Source organism: Fukomys damarensis, unplaced genomic scaffold, assembly GCF_012274545.1.
Source record: "Fukomys damarensis isolate Sample0158 unplaced genomic scaffold, DMR_v1.0_HiC HiC_scaffold_2, whole genome shotgun sequence".
In the NCBI taxonomy this organism is placed as follows: Eukaryota; Metazoa; Chordata; class Mammalia; order Rodentia; family Bathyergidae; genus Fukomys; species Fukomys damarensis.
In genome coordinates, this window is record NW_022900914.1 from 45,074,332 (window position 1) to 45,086,452 (window position 12,121).

The following is a 12,121-nucleotide window of genomic DNA, read 5'->3' on the forward strand; positions in this document are numbered from 1 at the left end:
GGCCAACCAGTCTCCCTCTGTAGGGGGGGGGGGGGGAGCCTGCGTAAGAGAACTTGGTGTTTCTTGGTTCGTCTGTGGTCCTGACAGCACTGGTCTATCAGGGATCTCCTTGACAACCCTGAAGACTGTGGGTGTCATTTACAGAGGGTCACAAGCTTTGTTCCACTCAAGCCCACCTACCCGTGAACCCCAGAGATCCCCTGACCTGGATAAGAATGCCTGGGCCGCAGGATACACCCCAAGGGGACCCCGACTTTGAAATGTTTAAAGAACAACCTCAATAGTTTATTTCCTCATTATGAAATACTAAAAGAGACACATATTTTTTAAAAAAGAAGTAAATTGCCATAACCCACTCACAGTGTATTTTAGTAAATATCAGTAAAAAAATTTTAGTAAATATCAGGGAAGCCATTTTTCTGCCTTCCTATTCATGCCACATATCTGCAGAATCACTCATTACACCAAGAATGCTTTCCCATGTCAATTAAACATGATTTGACCTGTCAACATAGTGATTAATTGCATTATGATTCCATTACACATTAGCCTTCCCTAACTGTTGAACATTTATGTTGTTTTCCTTGTTGTTTAGTGTCATTAACTGGGTAAACATCCTTAATTATTTTCTAGAGCTAAAAGTGCAACTGCCAGTTTTACACAAAAGAGGGCTTTTGATACCCATAGCAGTGTGCTCCCCAAGACCTTCAGAAAACTGTGCTTGTCCATGCTCCCAGTAACAGGGAGGGAGAGAGGGTGGCAGATGCTTGGACTGGTGTTTGCAAATGGTTTTCTTCAACCAGCAGGCATAGATTGCTGATACCAAGCAAGACTTTAGTTTGCTAAACTTTAACAACCCATCTCAGGCCACAGCAACCGTGTCTATTTTCAGAGCTGGCCTAGGCACATTTGGAGGTGGGTAAAGTTGGTCTTGGGTGCCTCCCTTCCTGGCTCACACACAGCCACTTGATCTGACTGCTGTGTTGACTCAGCCACCCCACCCTCCCCTCTCAGGTTCAGAAGCAGTGGGATTCTTCCAGGACTTTTAGCTTTCCAGCCATAGTCTGGGAGTCTGCTACAAGCACCCCAAGGGGAATGGGTCAGGGGATCAGGCTGAATCTTGTGTAGGGTTCTCCTGAATCAGCCCAGATTTTGAACAAAACATCCAGCCCAGTGAGCTGGAGGTTGTCACCAAGTGGAAGATAAAGTATCAGGGCAGAACGACAGTGGCTGATCATCTCGGTGCCTGCTCTCTGTCTCCTATAGGAGAAATCCTTCAAAACTGTCTTCAAAGGGAAGAACTGGGCCTCCCTGAAAAGGCAAATCCATTTCCCTTGAAAACTGGCTAGACAGAGTTTACGGAGCCATTAGCCCAATGTGATGGACAGACTTTCCACCATGTGTTTAGCAAACTGATCTTCCCTGGCCAGGCTATTGGTGAGAGTTTGGGGAGGGAAGATCATGGTATGGTGCATTCACTGCCACTGCTGACCATCTCTCTCTCCACCCCACAGTCAGATGGCTCCATTCTGGCAATCGCCCTGCTGATCCTGTTCCTCCTCCTGGCCCTGGCATTGCTGTGGTGGTTCTGGCCCCTCTGCTGCACCGTGGTAAGTGCCTCAACTCTGGGATATGCAAGGAAACTGGGACACGAGTTTCCTAGGACCACTAGTGAAAAGAAAAGGACCAAGAGTCATAAGGGACAAGTTTTGCTTTTTTTTCTTACAATTTATACAAAATTGGTGTAAACTAACATTGGTGACCAGGACTGAGTCATTAGCAGCATGTAGTAGGGTGTGAAGTTGCATGTAAACAACCTTTTGGGAAAGGCAACTTGAGAGACTGGTCTAGGTCTGATGCTTAGGAAGATCCACAGCATCTACAGGATGTCACAGAAATGAGTGTTACTCAACATGTAATAAATGTATAGTACATTCATGTACACACACACACTTGTTGAGTTGCCCTGACTGAGCTACTGAGCTGATACCCTTCTAAGGACACCTTAGTCACTTTCTTCACGGCTAGGAAAAATACCTACACCAGCAATTTAAAGAAGAGGTTTACTTTGGCTCACAGTCACACTCCCTGGTGCCTGTCAGGGAGGTAAGCTGCTCAGGTCATGGCAGCCAGGAAGCAGCATCCCCTCCCAGGTTACATCCCAGGAAACTGTCTCAGACTAGGCCTCTGGTCCCTAACAGCAAGTCATCTGAACAGAAGCCACAATCCAATCACCTTCGCAAGCCCTGCCTGTGAGTGAGTGTGTGAGGCTCTGGGGGACATTCCAGATCCAACCGCACCTAGTCTGTCCACCAGAGGGAGTGCCTCAGGCCTCTCTTGTCAACAGTAGAGAGGCACCCACCTTTATTTCATTAGTTTTAGCCAACATTTACAGGACACACCTTCAGTGTGCGGACCACTAGTCGAAGCACTTTGGCTACAAGATCAGCAAGAACCTGGCTCCTCCGCAGCTCTCTCATCTGAATCACTGCATCGCTCCAGCTAGTGTCCCTCCAGGCAGCTTGGGTCCTAGAATAACCTGTCCTATTGACTACCTGCCATGTCCAGGTTGTCAGATTCCACTCCTTGGCTGCTAGACTGCAAAAGGCTCAAATAAAGCAATATCCAAATACAGAATAGCTCTGACATGTCTAGTTCTAGCCTGTGCTCTCCCTTCATGTGAACCCAGCTGTGCCCCCATAAAACCCAGTGAGTTTGAAGTACCCACTGCTCAGCTGCCACGGCATTTTCTCTCCCCCATGCCTTCATTCTTCCAGAGAGGGGCTGGCAGGGGAAATAGACAGGAAGGCTCTCTGGGACAGGGGCTTGTCTTCATTTTCTCTCTGGAGTACCAGCATTTAGCACACAGGCAAGAGACTCAGGTCTGTGTGTGGAACTGAACTGAAATACGACCACAGACATATAGAGCCCTGGAGTTGAAAAAGAGGGAAAGATAGCTTCAAATGACATTTTAAAGAGGTGGCAAATGAATGAGATGAGAACCCCAGTCAGAATGGGAGCCATGTGGCCAAAACTTCTCCAAAGCGATGACTTGAGACAGACAGGAACACATGTGTACAGGGACAGGAGAGGCACAAGTCTCGAGTCAATTAGTACCATCCACCAGACTAATTTTACCAAGTTGTTAAACAGATCCCCGCTACAGCCACTCTCCTGTAGTTTTAAGTACTTAAAGCTACACAACCAATTTATTTTGAGGATTAAAAATCCCCATGAGTCAGTGAGAATGGTGATTCAAAAACAAGCATATTTTCAAATTCAGAAATTTTTTTCCACTGAGTTTATTGGTATATTTTAGATGTACAATACAATTACATTCATCATTGAGAATATGACCTTTACATGCTGTATCTTGATTCTTATTTTTCCCCCATTTCCCTGCCTTTCCTTCAACCCCTCCACCCCTCCCTATTTACAAAGACTTTGTTTACATTTTTCCTTTTCAAATTCAGAAATCTGAAGGGAAAAGAAACACGTTAGGTTCTAGGGAGGGCCGGTGGCAGCAGACAGTGAACACCAGAACATCTAATGTAACGTTGCTCACCTAGGCCCTTGGATTATTAACAACAATTACCTCTGGGTGGGGACAGCTAGAAAAATTCAACAGTCAAGCAGTGTTCTACCAAGTACTAGCTGTGTGACCTTGAGCAAGTTACTTAACCATTTGTGCCTCAGTTTCTTCATTGGTGTAATGAGGACAACAGAGCCCTGACTTCACAGCTAAGATGAGAAAGATTAAAGGAATGTATAAAAAGTAGTTTACTGTCATAGGAATTTATTACTGAACTCTGAGACATTCATTGTATGTTACTAGGAAATGTTTCTCAAAATAAATCTTTCATTATTGGAAGTAACATCATCCAAGGACAGTTTTGCAATATTCAAAATATTCTTCAATGAATTTATCTAGTTAAGTTCCTGTTGCTCTGGAAGGCAGCCAAAGTGTCTTAATGCCATATGATTTTGTAAGTCACAAAGGATTTCTTTATGAGAGAAGATTCTGGAGATGAATTTTCCCGTTCAGTATGTCAATAGAAAACAGCTCCCACTCCTTGTTTGGGGAAGCTGGCCTGGGTTCCAGTACTTGATGTGCCCCACTTGTTCACTTGCTTTCTTGTGATGAGTGATGATGCTCTCAGGGACAGGATAAGTCTTGTGCCTCCTAAACAGAAGTATCAGCAAGGAGGAAAAACATGGGCCTCCTGGGCAGCCCTGTTCCGAGGATTACAGGAAGTTTCCCTCGGTGACAGCACCCTTCACCACAGCCCTCTAACAGAACATGTCTTTGTAAACAGTGGTCCCCAAACCTCTCTGTCGCTTTCCTGCCCCCTCCCACAAGTATAGGCGATCCCGCATGACCTGACACCAAAGCTGCATTGTGATGGGGGTGAGGGGGCAAAAAGCAAGAAAGACCTGCAAATGTGGGCTCTGCTCCTGCTGCAGTGCTCCCTCCAGGGGTCAAGTTCAGAACCCAGAACAACCTGCAGGGCCCCCACACCAGCTGAGCTGAAAGTAAACATGAAGCTTTTAGTAGCTGAGTATCTGGGAGATGGGCATGAAGCCCTGGAGGGTGCCTGGGAGCAGGGTAGGTAACCAGAAGCCTGTTTACTAACCATAAAGAACACTTTTATATAGCATGGCTAGCTGCACATGACAGATCCCATGAGGCCTACCCTGACCCTTGTCAATCTTTTTCTTCTGGCTGGTCCTGTGTGCAAGAAGTCTGAGGGGTGAAGGATGATTCACCATTCCATGTTGCCTTTCTTAAAGAACCTCACTCTGGATCTTATGTACCATTATAGTTTTTCACACCAGAGAAACTATTCGGTATTTACACATGTGTGACTTATTTATTTCACTTAGGAGTGTATCCTCAATATGTATCCATTTTCCTATGAATGAATCTAATTTCTCATTCTTTATGGCCGAGTAGTATTCCATTTTATAGAAAAACCACATCTTCTTTATAAGATCCTAATGGTATAATTGACAATGTGAAATAGGAAGAGAAGGGCTAAAGGCATAGGGGAAGTGGGAAGGGTAGGGGAAAGGAAATCAGGGAAAAGAAAAAAAAACATGAGAAAATGAAAAATGGAAATAAAGTATTTGTAAATAGGGAAGAGAGGAGGGGGTGAAGGAAGGGCAGGGGTAAGGGGAAAAAATGAGAACCAAGACCTGGTCATGTAAAGGTACAAGATCCCAATGATGAATGTAACTGTACTGTTACATTCCTAGAATGTACCAATAAACTCAATGAGAAAAAAAAGAACCTCACTCTGATTTCTCCTTCAAACTTTCTTTGCCCTCCCCTTTCTCTCACCAGTGAATCTGTTGGCAGAGTGTTCGCTGTGCACAAACCTCATTCATTCCTCCACTGCACCCTGGCCTTCACTAGTATTTCTCTAGTCCCTCTCCTGCAAGCCTCAATGCCCCAGCCAGTAGTCCCTGCTCATTTCTTGCCATACTTTACCTCCCTCTACAGTAGGCGCTGTTCACCTCTCTCCTTTGAACTTTCTTCTCAGCTCATTTCTACTGACTCCTCTCCTACACCTCCGTTCACTCTCTCTCTCTGTGTGACCTTGTGTGCCTCTACTTGCTCTTCGTTCTCCAGGACTGTCTTTGACCCTCTTCTCTATACATGATCCCTGGCCAGCATCACAGATTCTCATGACCTCAGTGACTCAGTGACTCTGTCCACTCATCTCTGACCATGGTTCCCGAAGACCAGGACCCATTCTAGGAGACAGGTGGACATCTGAAATGCAGGCATCTCAAGTCATGTCCCAAACTAAACTCAGCGCAATGTCCTCTAACCTGTGCTTTGTCAATGGATGAACCACTGCCCTCCAAGTTGCCCGAACTAGAGACTGTAGAGTGGTGTCTGATGCCTTCTTCAATCATGCCTCATCTCAACTCACTCCAGTCTGTCTTCAGTGCACCCTCTCCTCTCACACCTCACCTTACCCATCATATCCACCCACACCCTCTATTCCAGCACAAGCACATGGCCTGGATCTCAGCTGGTGCTTTAATAAATAGTTGTGGAGTGAGCGAGTGAGTGGATGAGTGAACAAATTAACAGTGTCCATTACCTAAGTCCAGGGTTCTCCCCTTTGATCTACCATAGTATCTTTCTAACTGCTCTTTTACTCTTTCAGCAACAGCAGAGATTTTTCTTTACAAAAAAAAGAACAGCAATAGAACATTTATCTCACTCCCCTGCCCCAAAATTAATCTCTTTCTTTCCTTCTTTCCTTCTTTCTTTCTTTCTTTCTCTCTAGTGTTTTTGAGACAAAGTCTCACTCATTAGGTAGTTTAGGCTGGTTTTGAACTTATTGTGTAGCCCAGGCTGTTCTCAAGCTTACTGTTGTCCTCCTGCCTCAACCTCCCAGGGGCTGGGATTACAGACATGCACCTCACGCCTGACCCAAAATCTTCACTGACTCTAAAATAAAATGCCGACTCCTTGTTATGGCCCATGCAAGCCTCTCCTCACCTGGCCCCGCCTCCCCAGCCTCATCTCTCACCCTCCCCTCCTGGGCAGGGACTCTCTTAGCACAATGCCTTCTTCTTCATGTCACTGCTAAGACTTACAGTTGTCTGCCTGCTTGTCTGTCTTCACCCATAAAGCCGAAGCTGTTGGAGTCCAAGGCCATAGGTCCCCAGAGCATAACATAGTGCCCTTATCAAAACTGTTACTCTGTTACTCAGTATACTTCAAAGCTCCTAGAGTACCAGATGGAGGGCATACTCTATGAAAATATATGAATATGCTTCATACTTCTTGACTGAATCTCTTGGCTCCTCTTGTTTTCTCTTGCTGAAATATTTTCATCTTTCTCTAATCTATCAACAATTCCTCTTTCTCCAACGCCCTGCTCACTGATCACTCTCTGTCTCGGGGGCTTCCTGCACACCTTTCCCCTCCCTAAGGAGGATTAGGTGCTGCCTCATCTGATTTCCACAGCACTGTTTTCACACCTGTATCACAGCATTTTTTCATGCTATCACAGTGTGCATTCACACGTCTGTTTCTCTCATGATACCATGAACTCTAGGACAAGGAGACACTAGTCACAGAAACCAGTTCCAAAATGGAACACGGTACCTAGTACATAATTTATGTTTCCAAACTGCACTAAAAAACTGAATCTTGAGGGGAGGGAGCTAGATACAGAAGGAATCCACCCATTATATATATATACATTATAATATATATAATATATTATTATATTTCATAGCATATATATATAATAAGCAATTTAACATATTTCAAACTTCACATAACAAAAGACATTGTCTTTTTAATTTCTTTAAGTCCTAGAAATATGTTCATTTTGGGAGGTTTATGCTATATCAGGAATCTGAGTAGAAAGATCTGGTATATTTTGCAAGGTGAAAAAGTTCTGGAAATAAATTGCTCAACAATGTGAATATACGTGATACTACTGAACTGTATCCTTAAAAATAGTATGATGGTAAATTTTATGTTTTGTGGTACTTACCACAGTTAAAAAGAAAAAAAAAAACAATCCTACTATAAAATTGTAATTCCTCTGCAATCCCACTAGTTAAGCCACCTTGCTATTCAGGTCATACAAATCATATTTCTGTACAAATAAGGGCAAATATTTTTACTCAGTTTGTTAGCAAAGGATCATGTGCATGCATTCACAATTTTTCCCTATATAAGAAAATTATGTTCTCTTTCATTTTCAGTGGCTCTCAGACATCTATAAACAGTTTTTAAAGAATTATGTAAGAGATTGTGTTAATTCACTTTACTGAATTTCAAGGATAGTTGAACACATAAGCCTACTGGACACCTCCAGTAACAAACTGCAAGGGGTGAAAATTGAGAACTTGATATGCCTTAAACTGAAATAATAATCAAGACTTCAAATAGTGCTCCCCCCACCCTTAAGCATAACATTTAATTTGTAGGATAAGACAAGCAAGCCTAACATCACTAAAGGGATTTACTGACAGTTTGTTTCATTCAAACAGGACTCATACAAGCAGCTCCTTATGCAAGCATCTTGGTCCTAGATCGATGTGCTTTTTGATCCCCCTCCAGCCTCCACCCGTTCCCATATGGACACTTCTCATTCCATTGCTCACAAGGTTATTTTTCACTAGCACATACAGCTCTGTCTTTGCCTGCCCTCCTATCCCAAGCTCTGCACCACATACCCTTCCACATGCAGTCCTTTCATCCCCATCTTCCCCTGATCACTTTCTTCATTCCTGCCAAGCTGACCTCAACACTTTCATGGTAATACACACACACACACACACACACACACACACACACACACACACACATGCATGTATCCCCATCCCTGCTGGTGACACACAAACAGGCAAGCAACATTAGGGACCAGGCTTCCAATACCATCTCTTCCTCTGTCACTGAAAGAAATGGGCAAATTCTTTAACTTTAGTTTCCTCATGTGAAAAACTAGAAAATTGGAGCCATATTATCCCTTGGGTTATTTCCTTACATTTTTACCTTCTGTAGGTGAGTTTGTTCTTCCCTTTCATGATTCCCTGGCCTCCGGCTCGCCAATCTGGCTACATTATCAAAACTACCTGGCAAAATCAGGGGCAATATTTCCAAATTCTGACCACGAGATAATAATACCCTACAAAATGTGCACTGACACCCTTCAGAACAGAGGCGCTATAAAGTATGGAGGCAGCAAGTTTGAAAGGCACCATTAAATCAAGTTGAATAACTGTCTTTGTTGCAAGACTCCTCAGAGCCTTTCGTGGGATCATTTGCCCTATAAGTCTCCAAATTTAATTCTGACCATGGAACTCTTCTTTGGTCTACAGCTATTGGTATCTGACGTGTGGAAGGACACTGACATTCTACCATGTATACTTGGGAAACACAATGCTAGAAGGTGCTGAAATAGCTGAAAGAGCAGGTTCCTGGGTTCTGAGGTGCAGTGTCTACATCTGTGCTAAGAAGCCTGAAAGCTTTGGGAGCCTCGCCCGCATCACCCACATCGCTTTCATGTCCTGTTCAGACCCCACCGGCACCTAGTGTTTGGGATCAGCTTACCCAAAACTCAAGTGGAGGCCAGACCCTCCCCCCACACAAGCTTCAGGGATGCTAAATTCCTGGATTTGTTTTCCTACTTCACTTAACAGAGCCTTACAGTGACACTAAGGTGTCATCTAATGGGGAATAGCCACAGCTGCTCTTTTTAAATAACCATGTAAGTCACTGAGGCCTTATCAGCTCATGTTAAAATTCCTCCCTAGACTCTCACTTTAGATATTGACAAATGTGGCATTTTAAATAGTCCCAGCTTCAAGCAGATGAGATAAGAGCCAAAAACCATGAGGAATTTGCGTTAAAAAAAAAAAAAAAAAAAAAGATTGAGCTCATTTCTTTGAAAATTGCTTGCACTTCATTCCAGATCAACACCCTTGGCGCCAGCCTTCATTAAACTCTCACAGTGTCAAAGTCCTGGGCGCAGGCAGTACTGGGCCAGGATTAACTCACCCCAATCAGTGATGAGTTTTTTACTAAACTTGATCAGTCTTCAGATGGAAGATTCATTGATCTGACATCACCTAACATCTCACCCTTCCACTGGATATTTTCCACAGGCAGTTGGCCACTTTTCCTGGGTTTCTTGAGTTCCAAAAGAATATGTATAATTTTAGGGATCCAAAGGCAAAGGCTAGAATGTGAAAGAAAGCACACCCCCTCTCTGTAAAGCCCTTGGTAGGTGGCTTCTCGTGTGGCACAGCATTTCTTCCACACACAACCCTATAATGATGGTTTCTCCTCATGCAAGAAATCATGAGGCCAAGGAGGCAGCAGTTGAGTTGACTGTAAGAGATCAGGATAAGCAATGTTTTAAATCAAAGCCTCCAAAAATGTTTGCCACCTAAATACATCATTTGTTTAAATGAATCCCTTAAAGCATGCAGGAAATAATCATTGTAGAATCAGCTACTTTTAACTGCATAGCAAAATGAGAACAAAAATAAGAGTTGTTTTAAATGCAGAACCAGGCTCACAAGAAAATAAGGAGTATTTTCAGGGCCAAAGGAAAGAAGCATCTTGAATTCTGATGATCAGCTGCCCCTAAGCAGTCAGACACATTTCCCTATTCAAGAACCTAGAGTTTGGCCTCACAGCCTTTCATAAGATCACAAAGGCTTGGGCTTTGAAACTGAATCTTCTTCCTAAAGTAAAGTCCTTCAGTGTAAGGCTGGGTTTGATGTGTGTAACCCTAAGAATTCATGACCATAACCTCTCAACATTTAGAGCTCAAATTTATACTTGGGTTTCTGAAAATTGCAAACAAAGAAGAAGTGGTCAAAGCTGGGGGAACATAGGGATCTTCAAGAGGAGTTCTAAGTCCTCTGGCAGCTTAGTCCCTCCACCCAGGCCTACAGGATTCCAGAAGTGAATGCAAACTACACATAAACTCCAAGTCTAAGATATTCCAAAATGCAAGGTATCTTATTATTCAGAACCCTTGGGATTTTACTATGCACATGGAGAGCACAAAAGCAAAGGCCATAGTCAGATGAAGTCATGCCCTGTCAGTGACATTTCCTTGACTCTCCAAAGTTAACAATTGAGGTAGACTGAAAGTTCTCGAACAATGCTTTCCTTAAAATATTACTGCATTATGGAATCTTGGCACATGAAAATTATGGGTGGAGCTTCAAAACTGTGCAGTCTTATACAAACAATATATTAAAAAGAATAATAAACTCAATTTTAAAAGCCACTATCTTAAATACCTTAGATTCTTCAAAAAAAAATACTACAGTGCATATAGTCCTATATCTTGATTTTTTAAAAAATCAGTGCATGGAGTACCCCCTGGACATGAGTGTAATGTACTACTGTTGCTTGGCCTTGCAGAGGCAATTAAGAAGGGCAAAGTGTCATGATACCAGAGGTGGATGACTGTGACTCACTGTCTTGTTATTCCTCTGCACTGGATAAAAATAGAAAATCGGTCTTCGTCATTTTGCTAGGTTTCTTTTTTCATTAAAAAGAGAAGCTATTTGTGTGGTTCCAAATTAGATCAAAAGCCATAGAAGTAGCATTATGCTGTTCTCAGCATGAAGCATACTCTTCACAGGCCTCTTGTCTTCTGCAAAGCAAACGAAAGCTCCCTGAGTGCTGTTGCCTTGTCTTGGTTTCCAGCAGGGTCTCTGATGAAGTAGTATTGGACCTCTTTCTACCTGTTAATCCACAGCATCCTGTCCTCTCCTGACCTTCCCAAACTTCTCCTCGCCGAGCAGAAGGTTTTCCTCCTCCATTCAGTCTCCAGTTCCTATAACCAGGACATGCCCCCTGTCAAGGATACTGTATAGAATGCTCTATGAACAAAAGAGCACATACTGGGGAGTGTAATCTATGCTTGCTTTGCACAAGAGTGAACAGAAGTAAGAGAGTAAATGAGATGTGCATGGATTTTGCATATTCCTCCTAGGTCACAGCTGGCAGGTGCACAGTGTTTTCACATTATACTGGTTTTACTCAGTGGCAGCAAATAGTATCACCTCACAGTTTTCAATGTCTAACAGTTGGGCTGGGAATTTAGCTCAGTGGCGCCGCCACCTGCCTTGCAAGCACAAGGTCCCAAGTTGGATCTCTGGTACCAAAAGAAAAAAAAAAGAATAGCGCAATGTCTAACAGTTAACATTGAGTTATGTGGATTTTACCACCATTATCACAGTAATAAAACCTAAAATATATATTTACTTCTCCTTTACTTCTGAAAACAAATCCTACTTTGAGCTAACACAATTTCACAGTTGAGTGATTTTCTCTTCTGTTTACCTAGCATGCAAACAGATTCCCATGTTACATACCAGAGTTGCAGCAACAGAGACCTTGTGTGTGGTTTTCAAATTTTCATAAAGCTTTCTTAGAAATAAGTTCAGGACATAAAGCTGACAAGCAGACTCTTGATCCACAAGTGGAATCCACTTGGAGTTTGGGTTTTAGGGGGGCAAGTGGTGTCTAGTAAAGCAGCATGATTAACTTTAATTCCAACCCAGGACACTAAAGAGATTGCTATGATGCACCCACTTCTGTACCTGCCTTCATATC

The 12,121-nt window shown here is 43.1% G+C and overlaps 1 protein-coding gene across 1 annotated transcript in view; it reads left to right on the forward strand.

Annotated features, from left to right (window-relative positions):
- Antxr1 (ANTXR cell adhesion molecule 1) overlaps window positions 1-12,121 on the forward strand; it is a 206,607-nt gene that overhangs the window by 124,303 nt on the left and 70,183 nt on the right. The window contains 1 exon segment of the mRNA XM_033764479.1: window positions 1,515-1,610. Coding sequence (XP_033620370.1) covers window positions 1,515-1,610 — 96 coding nt within the window.